This window comes from Peromyscus californicus, unplaced genomic scaffold, assembly GCF_007827085.1.
Source record: "Peromyscus californicus insignis strain IS unplaced genomic scaffold, ASM782708v3 Scaffold_17__1_contigs__length_78620276, whole genome shotgun sequence".
Lineage (NCBI taxonomy): Eukaryota > Metazoa > Chordata > Mammalia > Rodentia > Cricetidae > Peromyscus > Peromyscus californicus.
In genome coordinates this window covers 12,710,588-12,726,250 of record NW_026294469.1, presented here as the reverse complement: position 1 = coordinate 12,726,250, position 15,663 = coordinate 12,710,588, and the positions used below count along the sequence as shown (strand labels likewise).

Sequence of the window (15,663 nt, the reverse complement as noted above, 5' to 3'; positions counted from 1 at the left end):
AATGTAAAATATTTGAGATGAATAGTTGTCTTTTTATCATATATTCCCTCTGAGAAAATCCTGAAAATGGGAACAGGGACTGTCTCTGACTCTTTTAGTGGTTCTCCTACTGGGTCATCTTGCCAAGCCTTTATACATCGGGAGGTTCTTAGTCTTACTGCAACTTGATGTATCATGTTGTATTGATATCCATGGAGGACTGGCCCTTTCTGAATAGAAATGGAGGAGGAACAGATGAAGGGAAGGGGACCTGGGAGGAGAGAAGGGATGGAAACTGTGGCCAGGAAGCAAAAAAATTTATTTAAAAAAAAAAGAATGTCAGTTTGGAAACTACAGTGACTTACATTATCACTGTGATATGAAATGCAATTCTTGAGGGTTTTTTTTTAATTCAGGTTACCTTTTTTTTTCTACCATACATAGCATTTTCAGGGGGAGTATGCAACCCATCATGTAAAAAACATTTCAGATGTCATGAATCTCAAAAAGGGGCTATACTAATGCATCTATCTCAATTCTGAACAAATTTTGTTATGAAGTTCCTTCTACTTACATGAACTAGGGCACGTGTCAGAGTTTTAAGAAGTTGATGTCTTTTGGACATGGAAATTTAAATCTCATATTTGTCTGTGCCTCTTCCCAAAATGTTATCCATATATGATAAATGCCTTCAAAATTCTGAAAAAAAGTCAATATCCAGCCAATTGTGTTCTAGAAGAGAAATACAGACCAGAGGGAAAGTGAAAATACAACTGTGCGGCAAACCTGGAGAATGCCCTTTCCAGACTGGACTAAGAGGTCTCCAGGACAGTGGAGTTTAGGGAAGATATTTAATGGACATCACGCCTAGTAGACTTGACCATGCAGAAAAGTATCCCAGGGCTTATATTTGAATTAGAGTTTAGGAGACTTTTGTAATGCTTTACAAGGCAAACAACACTCCCTTGCCAAAAAAGAAGAAAACAAAAGAAAAAGAAAAGGAAAAAACAATGTTAACTTAGAATAACCATGACCATATTGCTTGCTGACTAACTTGACACTTAAAAACAAAACAACAACAACAAAAACCCACTAATATTCTAAGTCCTTAAAAGACAGAGATCCATCTTCAAAATGAATAACTGAGGCAAGCTTCACAAGGGGGGCGTGTGTTTGGTGAGTTACAGTGTCAGGTAGGGGTGGTGAAGCTGGCAGAGCTGGCAAGTGAGAGGCTGTTACCACAGAAGCACCAGTGTGTCACCAGAGCGACAGAAAGGGACAGAGGCCTTGGGAGGGTCTGTCAGACAGAATCCAGATGAGCCACTGGAGGAGCACAGCAACTGGCAGACCTTGGCATGTCCGGGGAGGACAGCGGTAAACAATAGCACAGACACGAGCACTTACGACCGATAGACTCTTTTCAGCACGTACATTGGTGTCGCAGCAGCAAGGACAGAGGTTCATAGTGATTATATGCCTGGAAATCAAAATCAGGGAGTTAATCTGGATGGGACAAACTACTGCAGAGCAAGGTGAAAATAATCATATCAGAAAATCTTGTTAGCCGGGCCGTGGTGGCACACGCCTTTAATCCCAGCACTCGGGAGGCTGAGGCAGGTGGATCTCTTTGAGTTCGAGGCCAGCATGGTCTCCAAAGCAAGTTCCAGGAAAGGCGCAAAGCTACAACAGTGAAACCCTGTCTTGAAAAAAAAAAGAAAAGAAAAGAAAATTTTGTTGCAAGAACATCTAAATCTAAATTCTATCCTTATATGAACCAATTAAACAGAAAATATATTCAGTGGTCTTTGTATATGAAGGTTATCTACTGTAGAATATATTTCTGTGTAGTTTGGACATACAAAGATATATATGTACACATGTGTGAAGACATACACATGTGAAGACACACTGGTGTGCATGCAAATGATCTTTTGTGACTTCAAACAAATCTGTTATCATTCTTCTTTTTAGTTTTTTGATTCACATACAATTCTTAGAAATAAATTCTCTCTTGGACACTCATTTCCAATTGCTTTGTCACTTTATCCAACTTCCTTTTACTATTAGATGTTCTCTCTGTCTGAAAGAACCTCTGTATCTTACGTATTTCATTTCTTCCCCGCACATTCACCTAGGTCTCATGAGGGTAGGTGAACTGGTCTGTTTTATTTCCCGATTGACAAGCACACAGCACTTAGTTAAGTGCTTAGCCTAGTAACTGGAAAGCATTCACAGAACATTGCTTAAAGCTTTCAATAACAAATAAAATTAGATCATTAAAAATATTCTAGATTATGAATAGGAGATTTTTCAAAGACGCTATTGGTTAGGACAGGGGTCTTTAGAACAGAAGACCAGACAGAGATGACAGTATCATTAGTCAAGTGAAAGCATTCAGAAAGCAGAAAAAATTACACCTGGAAACTGGAAAGAGTGAAAAAATAGGTTAACTTAGACATACTGCCTCAGGGTATTCATGAGGTCTGTGTGTAGCTGTGTCCTGCAGGTAGTTCAAATCTAGGCTTGAGCAAAGGTCTGCATCATGGATTTAGACTTAGAGACCCTTGCTGAAAATCTGTAGATGCCGGCAAAGGCAGAGATATAACGTTGCAAGGGAATATAGAGAATGGAGACTTCTAGGAAATCAAAATGGAAGGAAAAGTTGCTTATTATTCCCACTGACATGGAGTATATAATCCAGAATCTTAAGGTGGGGGAGTGGGCAGAGAGCTGCTGCTTACCAAATTCAAGTAGTTTATGAAGATTTAGTAGTTTCATGTATATATGTATATAAAAATTAAAACAAAGAATTACTAAAAATTACCATTTTTTGATAAATTGGTTCATTGCAAACTATTAATTTTTCGTCTTACATATAAAGCAATATAGAAACATTTATCCTCTATCATATTAAAACTGTAACATACTACATTCATAGCCAATATGCTAAGTCAGACACTTCACATAACCTGGAAGTAAACAGGAAGGAAACAATTCTATTAAAGTAGGAACATTAGCAAAGAGCTCAGGTCTGCACGTCTACCTAACACACACTCAGGCTTACATAGTGGACTTTAAATTCCTCATTAGATTATTTATTTTTAGATCATTCTGTGGTTTCTCATGCATGCTCCTTTTAAAATTTAATTTCACATTAGTATAAAAACCATTATCCCTCAGTGAGTCAGACTTTGCTGTATTGATGGTTTTCTAATTACCTTGGTTTGACTGCTTCATAATTAATATATTCAAACTACCAAAAATGGATGGGTAATTTTTATACCCAGTTTAAATTATAATAACCTATAAGCTTGTTTTTAATGTGTGGAAATTAAGATCTCAGTTACATGGCTCTTTCAAGATACATAATCCCCATGGAAGTATGTTTACCATGTGAACATTGTGTTCATCAAAGATAGCTGTGAAAGAATCCATTCTGTAGAGTGACATTAGGAGGGATTGTATTCCATTTTGCTTACTCAACCATGATAGCACACCTGTCTCTAATTTTGAAACTATCAATGATTACTTCACAGCAGCAGAGCTCAAATAACATCATTAGTCAGGATTTCCTACTTGCTCAAGATAAAAAAAATGAAAAGATTAACCTTTTCTATCATTTCTGGGTTTTGTATTTTTTGAATATCTGTGTCCTGGATGAATTTTTCTTGTGAGTAGTAAGAATTCTCAGTGTCACACTAAGTGACTGCTATGATAAATAAGTCATATCTGAAAGATACCATTACGTTGGAAGTCATCTGCCTGGCCCAAAAGTATTTTTAATCAGTAGAGTCCAGCTGTAGATAAAAATGATGACTTCATAGATATTTTGAGGCCTTCATAACGTAAATTCTAATAAAGAAAGAAAGCACACTGTATTACTAGTATAAATCACTTCTTATTCTTAAAGTGTAGTGAAGATTAATGCTAAAAATATCTACTGTTACTGAAAGATTTCTCTGTGATGAGAAATTCTGCACGTGACACACAAAACTACTAGGAAAAGGCCTTGCAGTCTTTTTTTGGAATCTCAAAGGAATTGTCTTTAAAATATTCACTTTTGCCAAAATAACAAGCACTGACCTATGGAAAGAGATTTCTTAATTTAAGTGCAGGGACATTTAATCAATCGCTAAGGAGCAAACTGTAACATTTAGGTTGAAAACTGCCAACAATCAAACCTCACGTGCATGGCAGAGATTCTTACCTGTTGGTGACTGTGTGCTCTCCTGGTTTCTTCTTCAGAGATAGGCATCCACTGTAATTTGTTTGAGGTTTGTGCTAATGTATTTATTTTGTATTTTTGATGCCAATGAATCTTAAACCTGTGCTTCACACACATGCACACACACACACACACACACACACACACACACACACACACTTCAAAAAAATTGCTATTATTTTAGACTTTTGGTTCTTATGTTGTTTTGTGTATTTTTACAAGCATATTTATATAAGAAGCATAATAAATTCTTAACTGCATGTTCTACAAGTTAGTATATAATTTTAATAAGCATACAAAGTAACAGGTTTCCATATGGTATTTTCATGCAGGCTTAGTTTGTTTACACAACCTACTCCCTTCCCCCCATCTCCTTGACCCCACCCTAGTTGTACTGTTCTGTCTTCAGCACTTCCTGTTTTAGGTTCATGGGGGTTAATGTCGAGAATATGTAAAGAACTGAACAAAAACAAAATACAAAAATACCATTCAACATGTTCATCCAATTAACTAAAATAGTTAAAAATACAATGGCCAATAAACAACTTTAAAAATGTTCAGCATCTTTAGGTATTCGGGAAATGGAAATTAAAACTTCTTTGATATTCCATCCCAACCAGTTGGAATGGCTATCATCAAGGAACCCTTGTTTTTTATTTTATTTGGGAAGTAATTATAAACATTCAGAGAGTACAATTTGATGTTTTATATACCTGCATAGTGCAGAATGATTCAATCAAGCTAATGGGCATAGCCATTGCCTCACTTCCCTATCATTTATTATGATGAGATTCTTGAAATCTAATTACTTTGAAATATAAAATACATTGACTATCAAAATCACCTTGATGTGATATATATCTCAAAACTGACTCCTCCTACTTGTAATGTTGCACTCTTTGATTGACAGCTCCCTATTCCTTCCCTCTCCAGCCCTCACATAGCCTCTGTAACCATCATGGTACCCCCATTCTCTCAGTGCAGCTTTTTTAGTTTCTACTTATACATGGAATATTACTTTATTGCTCATGAAATCATATATGTTGGTGTGTTTAAATAACTCTACAGAGAACATATCAGACAAAAAACTCAAAAGGTTTGGTGAATCTCTGGATATAGCTATCCTCCTAAGAGTTTAATTTCTTAGATCAGAAATAAATATAATCAAACTTATTATTGCATGATGTGAAGTCCATCCAAATGTGACTTTCAATAGTGTCTGTCTGTGTTGCTTGGGAAAAATTTTTGCAATCTTGGCATCTTAACCTTTATAGCCCTCAAGTGGAGATGATTATATGGAGTCCTCCTAAGTGCATGTAAGATATCAATTTCTGAGTGTTAGCATATACCAGCCAGGGCTAAAGTCTGTAAGGATGGACTAAGTCATCAAAGGCCTATTCCCATTATCCCACAGAATATGTTCAGGCACAGACATGGCAGATAGCTTCTTGCTGGTTGAAGAGCATTTTCAATAGTGCTCTGGAAACTCTTATCAATGTACTTATTTCTGGAATGCTGTCAATGGGAGAAGAGAAGCTTTTAGAAGCAAGAAGTATTTCCGGTGGTTTGAACATGGACTGAATTGTACTCACTAGCCCCATTTGTACTCATAAAGCAAGGGAGGAATTTAAAAATATGTATCTTAAGTAAAAATGTTCCATCATATAAACTGCAAACAACTTGTAGGGACACTCGAAATCTACAATCAGCTTACAGAAAATTAGGGCAAATTGAAAACTTCATTGTGTGTACATGTTTACTGTTCTTTAGCAAAAAGATTGTGGATTAATTCAAGGTTCTTCATTTTGAAAAGGTGAATCAATAATGCCTTGCTCTTTACGCATCTCCTGATGTTCTAAAAATAAGATTCCATGTTCTAGGAGAAGTGTTTTGCAAATTCCATGGTGCTGTAAAAAAAACAAAAGTGACAAGCAAACACAAATAGGGTGTGACTGATACTGACTCCACCCACAATCTAACTGGTGTGTTCTGCTTGTCTGTATAGAAAATGTTGTCATAAAAATAAAGAATGTTTGGTAAATATAGATAACATAAAATCCAAAATCAAAAATCCTGGAAGTGTTGAGAGAGGAAGTTAATCTAATGTTACCTTTTCAAGGCCATATTTATAAAAACCTACTGTTGGACCCTCACAGGAAAGCAATTAACTTTCAGTTAAAGAGAGAATTTGTGGAAGATATTGAGTAAAAATTTCTTTATGTGTCTGAGGGTGTTAGGACTCCACCTGTGTGGTCCATCAAGGAACAAGAAAACAATTGCAGACCCCAGTATGAAGCTGTCCAGTTTCTGGGGGTGGAACACAAAGGAGTTCAAAGGACATATCACAGTCCAACAGCTGAAAGTAAAGTCTCTTCTCCAATCCACCCAGTCTTGCCCTCCTTGGAAAAGCAAATGCCTACTCTCTTATAAGCCCGCTCTACCCATGAAATGCAAATGTATGTTTATGTTGAAGGTAGGAGGGAGATAAAAATAGATGGGGCCAGAGTCTAATTGTAAAAGTGAACAAAAATACTTCTTTATTCTGTTAAATATTTTTATCAAAACGTGTGTGTGTGTGTGTGTGTGTGTGTGTGTGTGTGTGTGTGTGTGTTGAGAGAGAGAGAGAGAGAAAGAGAGAGAGAGAGAGAGAGAGAGAGAGAGAGAGAGAGAGAGAGAGAGAGAGAGGAGGGGGAAGAGATGTGTGTGAATTGTCTAGAGTATTATTTGTGGTTATTCAATTGTTGACCCTTATTTTTATGTACTATAAATTTTGAAATATTTCTAATAAAAGGGAATGTTACTCATTTTTCTTGTAGATTAACTAAATGTATTTCACTGTGTAGATATCAATCTTTGTAGCATGTTAATATGGCTCTCTTTTATAAACAGACTTCATAAGTACTCAGGGTAAACTGATACTTATGAAAGAATGGAGCACTCACTCACTATTAAAATATTAATTATTGGAAGATGATGGCAAAGGTAAAACATGACTCCAAGGCATATATACCTTTTAATGTTATTAAAATTATCTCTCTTTAAAAATGATTAGCCCTCAAGACAAAACATGAATTAACTTCCATTAAACTTTTGTCCAAAAGATACTACAGAACATATTATATTGGCAGATTTGTATATTTTATTTCTCTAGGTATAATGGACTGCCAAAACACTAATAATGCAAATCTGTGTTTGAATGCAAATAATCCCCAGAAAGTTGGCTTTGCTTATTAATGGAATTAATTTTCTGCCTTCCCAGTATGGCTACAGGCTACAGCAGTTTTGAACAGCAGTTAATAAAGTAAGAGTCAAATTTTTAAAACAGTATACTTAATAATACAAATTAATTCTACCATACAAAGAATACATGAGAAAACACTACAGTAATAATGTCGCCTCTTTTACATAACAAGACCCTCTCTGGTGAGAGGATCTTCCTGTCACTTTCAAACAGGACATGAGAGACCACTGTATCTCAGGAGAGCTGTCACTTTCCTAGAACCAAAATCCCAGATTATTTATGCAATGTGAGTGGTAGAACTGAGGATTGCCCTCACAAGTAGCCCAAGAACAGAGAGCATTCTGATGTCCTTTCCTTTGAGACTTCAATAGCTATGTCTTCACAGAAGGAATATCTTAGAGCTAAGTCATTTCCGTAACGCTTTGATGCAGTCATTTGGTGAGTTCCCAGTAAAATAAAGCTGTTAATCTTGCTACAGAGAAAGGATGTAGTGTGGCACATGTCAGTATTCCATAACTCATAACCTCAGGGAGACACTCAGATGTTTTCCCTAAAAACCATACAGATTTCATAGAGATCAGTTTAAGAATATAATGCCTTTAGAGGAAATAGGTGGACACATGAGAAATTAATCTGAGTATACTTATTACTTGCTTTGTATTACAATAATAAAACCCCAGAGGTAGTTATAAGTTTATTTGCCTCACCCTGTGGGACATGTTAGCATGCAATCAAGGGCCTGTGTTGCTTTGGGCATATGATGGGATTACCTGGATTGCAAAGACTGAGAAAACAAGGCAAAGCAAACCTTTTACATCCTGAACCATAAAGCAAATGAGTAGCAAGGGAAGGGTGGTTGAGACCCCACAGTCCTGTGGGAACTCTGTCCCCAGTGACCTTAGGACCTTCCATTTGTTAGGCAGCTCTGAGGCTCCCAGTAACCTCACCATGGGGACCAAGCTTATAACTCATGGGCCTTTGGGGGAATTCAACAACCAACTTTCACAGCATGTGTAAGCATCATAGATCCATCTATTCATTCTTTGGTGAGCTTAATAAGCTCACATTTACGGCATATATGCCACACCTATGTTAATATGGAAGAGTTAATATAAACAGTTGAGTATATGTAGTCAGAACTGCTTGGGACAGGTGTAACAGATTTATAGTGTTTGATATTTTTTTAATATTTGCATAGAATACTGGTTGAATGTCCAATATCTCAAATTATTTTTAAATATCTAAAATTATCAAAGTCCCCATTCACAAAATAAAAATGTTAACATTACTTGCACATTCAGTTTTGAATTTCAAGGCAATGCTTTTACTTCAGATGGCATATAGATAGTCCTATGCCCATAAAGAGATGTTGGCACACCTACACAGGAAACTGTTTCACTGGAAGAACTGATGAATCAAGTAAGAGATATCCCAAGATCTGACTTGATTATTTCAATCCCCCTGTCCAACACAGTTGGTCCCATGATAGCTGTTTGTACACTACTCACAGTGATTTATTAATGAGTCTTGTTCACATCACTGTCATTAACCTGATTATCTGTGTCCTGCTTGTTATGACCTACACTTTCAACAACAACAGATTTCCAGAAACACCGTCTTCACTGTCCCACATTATTTAAGCTTCATCTTAAGTACAAAACAAAACAAATTTAATAAATGCCTATGTATCAAATAGAAATGTATTTAAAAGTTTCAGTTATCAGAAGTGGGTCTCATGACTCCATATTCTTTTCTACAGAGAACCATAGTCTTAAACCCACCTTCTCTGGGTGCTCTTTCATTGGTAAAAAATTAAAATTAGTCAACTAGAGCTACCAGCTGGACAGTCAGGAAAGTAGAGCTGGCAGCAGCAACAGATGCTAATTCTATTTTGGTCTTTGCTTGACTTGACAGTTTCTCCCAGAAAAAGTGCTATATGAAGGTAATACACCCTGCAAGGGTTCTGTGGTTCAAAGGGCAAGCTTTGCAGTTGCAACCTGACACTCAAACTGTATACCAATTTAGATCAGCTCATGTTTGCATGAGATAAATTCAGAAGCATCATTTTGTTACTTTTAAAATAGTTATATTAGTAAATAAATTACAACAGAATCCAAATTTCATGCCATGTAAATTTTCTTTTCCATTTCCTCTCTCTTCTTATTTTTTACTTTGAAATTAAGTCACTGGTATTACTGTACCATTAAGATTGGGATGTCATCAAGTTGCGAGTTCTCTTTTATAATCTTACTGGAAATAAATATGAAAGCTGTAGATCATGTGCCCCTTACCCATGGCTGAGTGAAACAGACTCATTTAAGCTGAGTATATCACCTTACACAAGAACAGAATCATGCCAAGTTTTCATCATAGGAAAGGTGAGATATCAATATAACATAGCTCAGCTCTAGAACAATCTTATTCACTGTTTCCCTTTTGTAGCAGCTGGGAAAAGACCTGACAATTACATGCTCTACTCAATGTTTACTATATTCTGATCTGAAGCCATGCAAAACACTCCTGATTATGAAAAATTCACTCCTAAAATCTATTAGAAATAGATTTATAGAAATATTTCTTGTTGAAAATCAAAGAAGGCTAAGGATATGGCTTGGGGGTAAAGATCTTGTCTTGCTTGGAGAAGGTCATTCGCAACATAGAAGCATTAAGGGAAGGATGAGGTCAGAAGAAATATAATGTACAAAGCAAGTGAAATTAAACTAGTCATGCTGCATATATTTTAGACTTTATACACTCACAGCTAAAGAGAAATTCAATCATTTTGTCATTGAAAATATACCATTTATTACTAAGTTAATTTTTTTGTTGCCTTACAACTCACCTTTTTGACTGGGGTAAAGGTAGTTTCATGGACAATGGTCAATGGGTATGCAAACAGAAGGGCAAAAAGTTGAAGGACCCGGGTGTTTGCTAAGGCCTTTGTCAGGCTCCTGGAATGAAGGCAACAGGCCTAGTGAAGAGATTGTACTCAATCAAAACTGTTGATGTTTTTAAACTATAAAATAAAACAGAAAGGGGATGAGGAAAGGAAGAAACAGGAAAGGAAATGAGGAAGAAATGAAAGGTGGGAGCTAGGAGAAGTGAACAAATAAAAGATCAAATTTTGTTAAATATTTTTTATCTTCCACTGTAATCACTTTCTGTGTATTTTTAGTCTTTGTTGCTGAAAGTTGTTTTCTATTAATTAAAAGCCACCTTCTCTCCCAGTCACTTCCCCAATATCAGGAGAGAAATATTAAGTATAGATCCCAGGTGCATGCTCCTACTTCTCTGTAAGATGAAACCCTGTTCCCCAGCCTGACTCCACACAGACCTGGAGACCACCATTCTATGCCTTTGACTTCTCAGCCACCTCCCCTGCAGCATCTGCTTTATTACAGCACACACTTATTCACTTAACAAATGTCCTTGGGCTTCATCAGTTTTATAGTACATATGAGGGTTTCTTTACCTGTTTTCAAGGTCGAACAGGATCCCACAATGTACATGTCCCTTGATTTCTCTGTCCATTCACTTGCCAGTGGTTCTTTAGGTGACTTTCACCTGTTGGTGCTTGTGAAGCACTCTCTTTCTCTCTCATTTTCAATTTAGTTGGAAATTGTCATGTTTTCCATCTATAGCCTGTCCACATTGTTGCCTTGCTCTTTTTATTATTGTCATTGTTATTTAGCAAGGATGGAGAAAATATACACATTAGCTTAATGTTCACTGTATGGGACTTTCTTGCCCAGTGGCAGCCATGTGGCTGGCTGTGAGAGTGTGCAAGGTGAAGTCGAACAGAAATGTCACAATGATGCATTGCTGTTTCATTGCAGGATGAAGCGACTCCTGCTGACAAACAGTGCAAGCCCGAGGCAGCCCAGACCACCTACTCAACATCTACTGTTCCAGGCTCACAGGAGGTATTGTACATCAATGGCAATGGGACCTACAGTTACCATAGTTACCGAGGGCTAGGAGGAGGACTGCTAAACCTGAATGACACATCTAGTAGTGGTGAGTCTTTATAACAGATTGCATTTTGTGTGTTCATTTGGGGCTGGTATATTTTCTAAACCTGAGAGAAAAAAAAAGGTTATGCTGTTATCCATACTAGCCAGTGACAGTGGGGTGAAAACAAGGGTATTTGAAAGCACAATGTTTGTCTTTCTGCCTGGATCTCTATTATATATTGTCACAGCTTCTGTAAGTAGCAGCAGTGTTGTTCAATTGAATGATTGCTGTTTTATATTAGACAAAATAATTCAAAGAGAATAAGAGCAATTTTTCACAAGTAGCAATTCATTCTGCATCTGATGTTATAAGGTACAGTTTGTCAAGAATGATGCACTAGTTCATAGAGATGTGTGAGTTGGAGAATTTGAGGCATTGGGAACTTTATGGAATGTATGAGATTTTACTAAAAACACATGGAATGGAACAAAATACAGAAGCTACCATGCCTCCTCAGCTAGTAGATGAGCATCAATAATGCTTTGTTATTAGTGAGCAATGCCTAGACCCAGCTTGTACTTGCTCATGCTTTTGGATTTCTTGCATTTGTATGTCACAACATCTCAAATGAATCAGAGATTGAAAGGCTTGATACAGATCAAGCAACTCTTAGTTACGTGATTACCCTCTGGCAGCAGGCTCCTGGTTGGTGTGGAGGTGTTGCCAGAGTCCTCTTGCAGGCCAGGTCTAGAAACCCTGGACTGAGTTTTGTTGAGTTCTGCCTGCCCTAGCCACATGATTTGGAGCAGAGGTGTTGCTCCAAACTGGAAAGTTATTAGTTATACTAGAAAAGATGAATAAGTCAATAACGTATCCTTTAAAATTGAAAAGGTAGTGTTCTTAACTTCATATTACACAACTGCTAGGGAGGAGGTGGGGTGGGATAAAACAGTTTGTACAATGATGGCTAACATTCACAAGACCCTAGTTTCTATTCTCAGTCTTTCTACCTCCATCAGGATGCTCTGTAAGCTACAGGAGGTGGTAGGAATGTCATGTTTAGAGCCCAGTCCTCAGCGGTACCTTTTTCTTTGTATCCTTGCAGCCATGGATCTTTTCATTGTCCCACTGACAACTGCAAAGAAAGATTTCTCTGATCAAGGCTGAGAGTAATCTTCTTCTGTGGGTACAAATGCTTTACTTTGAGGTGTGATCTTCTCGATGGCTTGACACCTCTTCTTTTATCATTTAAAGCATTGTTCTTGATCTCTATTAATGTTCCTCATTTGAAAGTTGACTGCACCAAATTTTAGTCATTTCTATAATATCTGCAAAAAAAAAATGCTAACTTGGGTTCCCTTGGTAGTGGGAAGGAAAATAAATAGAAGTGAACAAAATTAGAATAAACCAAGATAGTTTTATTCTTACACAACCTCTATTCCTACACAAGCAGAATAATTTATCTTTGTTCCATAAATGGCTAAATCATGCTGTGGGACAATACAATAAGAAAATATGAGGCTTCTTGTTTTTAATTAAGAGCCTCACAACATGGATGACAGAGAAGCAGCCAACTGTGCTCCCAGACTTCAGGAGTTCTGTCCTATCCTGTGATATTTGTCTGACTTAAGAGGCTGTCATTAAAAATATGGAGCCATCCTGGTGGGAGAAACGTGTACAAAGACAGAGAAGGAGGAAAACGCATACAGAATTTCAAAAGTTGTTGCTGTTCTTGTTCTTGTTGTAGCTGTTGCTGTTTTGTGAAGAAAAGAGACCAATTGGGGTGCTGATCTTTACCATAGAATAGTAACAGGAAAGCTTTTCTTACATTTCAACTAATTCTCCAAAGAGAAAGCAAAGTTGCCTTTCAAATAAAAACAAAGACAACTAAAACAAAACAAGAGTCAAGTCTGGCCAGATTGTGTAACCATTTTAACTGCTGTCAGAAAAATAGCATCACCTAATTCTCCTGCCTGAGATCAAGCCTCCTGAGTTTCCTTAACCTGATGGTTCCTCTCTAATTTCATTTGTTGCTCATCCTTTAAGTCTGTTACTTAGGACTCCCAGGTGTACTCACACACCCTCGGAAAATTCCTGAATTTATCCTGTGAAGTATATAACACAGTGAATGTGCACACACACACACACACACACACACACACACACACACACACACACACACACTCACCTTGGTGTCCATTCCTCAGTCATTGGTGAGATTCAAAAGCCACAGCAGAATTCTAGAGCAGATGCCAATCATGCAGCTGTGTAAGTGGTAGAAATGCAACTCTTACAAATTCATAGTTTGAGTGTAGATAGAGCAATATTATATTGAGACCTACTTTGTTTGATACTCTTTTCCTCTCCTCCCCCTAAAAACCTTCAATTTCATATCATGATAAAGACTTAAAGAAGCTAAAGGATCCTTTAACAGCAATCTCTTCCTACTAGGATCTCTGAATTTTTAATAAAAAAAAATGTTCCTGCTGACCTCTTCTGTCAGTCAAAGCATCAAAATGAAAGATGGATGTTGTGAAGCCTGGGAGCAGAGTGTGCTGGGAAGAGCCCCTCAGTTCTCTTACTTCTCTGCCATCAGTGTCTACAGCCTACATTTTCATGTTATACACCATCCCCCATCTTTGCTTCTTGAAGGTTATAAAATAAGAAGTAGGCATAGGCAAGTTGGTGGCTAGCTTATGATAAAAACATGTAGATATGGGCCAGAATTATGAGATGAGGGTCACTTAAATACGCTACAAAGAATAATTTCCAAGCCCTGAAGACTGCCTGTGTGCTGTGAGAAAGCACACCATGAGATTAACCTACTTGTTAACTGTAGTTGTTTTTTTTTTCCTCTTTGGGGGCCCACCACCCATCTCCCAAATAAATACACAGAGACTTAATCTTACTTATAAATGCTCAGCCCTAGCTTGGCTTGTTTCTAGCCAGATTTTCTAACTTAAATTATCTCTTTTTGCTTTAACTACATTTTGCCTCTGGGTTTTTTACCTTTCTTTATTCTATATATCTTTCTTTCCTTCTTACTCTATGACTGCCTGTGTGGTTGTGTAGCTGGCGCTTGCATCCTTCTTTCCACCTTTTCTCACTCCTCACTCCTCCAGAGCCTAGAATTATCCTTCTATTTATTCTCTCTTCCTATTTAGCCCTCTCCTGCCTAGGTATTGGCCATTTATCTCTTTATTAGGCAATTATGTGTTTTAGGCAAGCAAAGTAACACAGCTTTAAAGAGTTAAACAAATGCAACATAAAAGAATGCAATACATCTTTGCATCATTAAACAAATATTACACAGCATAAATGAATGAAACACATCTGAAACTATTATTTCGCAACAGTTAACCTACTATTATTTGTAACACTTTGAAAATGAGATGACTTTCTTTGAGCCTGTGGCTTTGGACTAAGTGTAACAGCAATTAAACAGCTAAATAAAAATCTTGGCAAACATCCTGTTTACACTGACACTAAAGAAAATTGCTCCAGTGTAGAAGGAGTTTGGCATCCATTGATGGTGATGGCCAAGGGAATGATTAACTCTATACTATAAAGGGACTCAGAACAGCTTTTCATTCTCTAAGAATCTAGAATTCTTTTAACACTGGTATTGCTTACTCCTGTCTTGGTTTTGTTCAGTTTTGTTTCAAGTACAGAAAGACTACTAAGTTGATTTGGTACACAATTTCATTTAGCTTGGGACTCTCTCCATAAATTCTGTGAATGTAAGCTATTCTGACTTACAGAAGACCCAGTTCCCAGCACCCACACCAGGCAACTCACAACCACCTGTCATTTCAGCTTCTGGAGGCCCAGTGCCCTCTTCCAGAATCTGCGGAAATACCCCCCTGCAATAGAAATAATGAAATAGATATTTTTTAAGATGGTCTTTGTCTTGTTTAAATGTCAAAACACTTTCAATCCTACCTTATTCTACTGCTTAGCTCATTGCACACTTTGCAGAGACAATCATTTATGTATTTTGGATGCTAGGGATGAATGGTTTATATGATACAAACACAAAGAAGGCTGGAAATTCAAGTCTGTGGTAGATTATGTGCTTACCACATATCATTTCCTGGGTTGGATCCAGCACAGAAACCAAGAAGCAAAAGAATGCATAAGAAGAAAGCAAAACAAAAGAGAGGAAGATTCCAGTTGACTCATCAATGTGTAGGTCCACAGGGGTTTTAGTAGAGTTTTATAAACTCCTGTTTCATTTTGAATATAATAGCAGTTGGGAAATCTG

General features: G+C 37.2%; 1 protein-coding gene across 5 annotated transcripts in view; it reads left to right on the top strand.

The window, feature by feature from the left end:
* The window catches only part of Nol4 (nucleolar protein 4), a 322,474-nt gene that overhangs the window by 287,562 nt on the left and 19,249 nt on the right, over window positions 1–15,663 (top strand). For all 5 annotated transcript variants that reach the window (XM_052741636.1, XM_052741640.1, XM_052741637.1 and 2 more), the window contains one exon: window positions 11,282–11,462. In XM_052741636.1, the coding sequence (XP_052597596.1) occupies window positions 11,282–11,462 (181 nt within the window). The remainder of the gene's footprint in view (window positions 1–11,281; window positions 11,463–15,663) is intronic.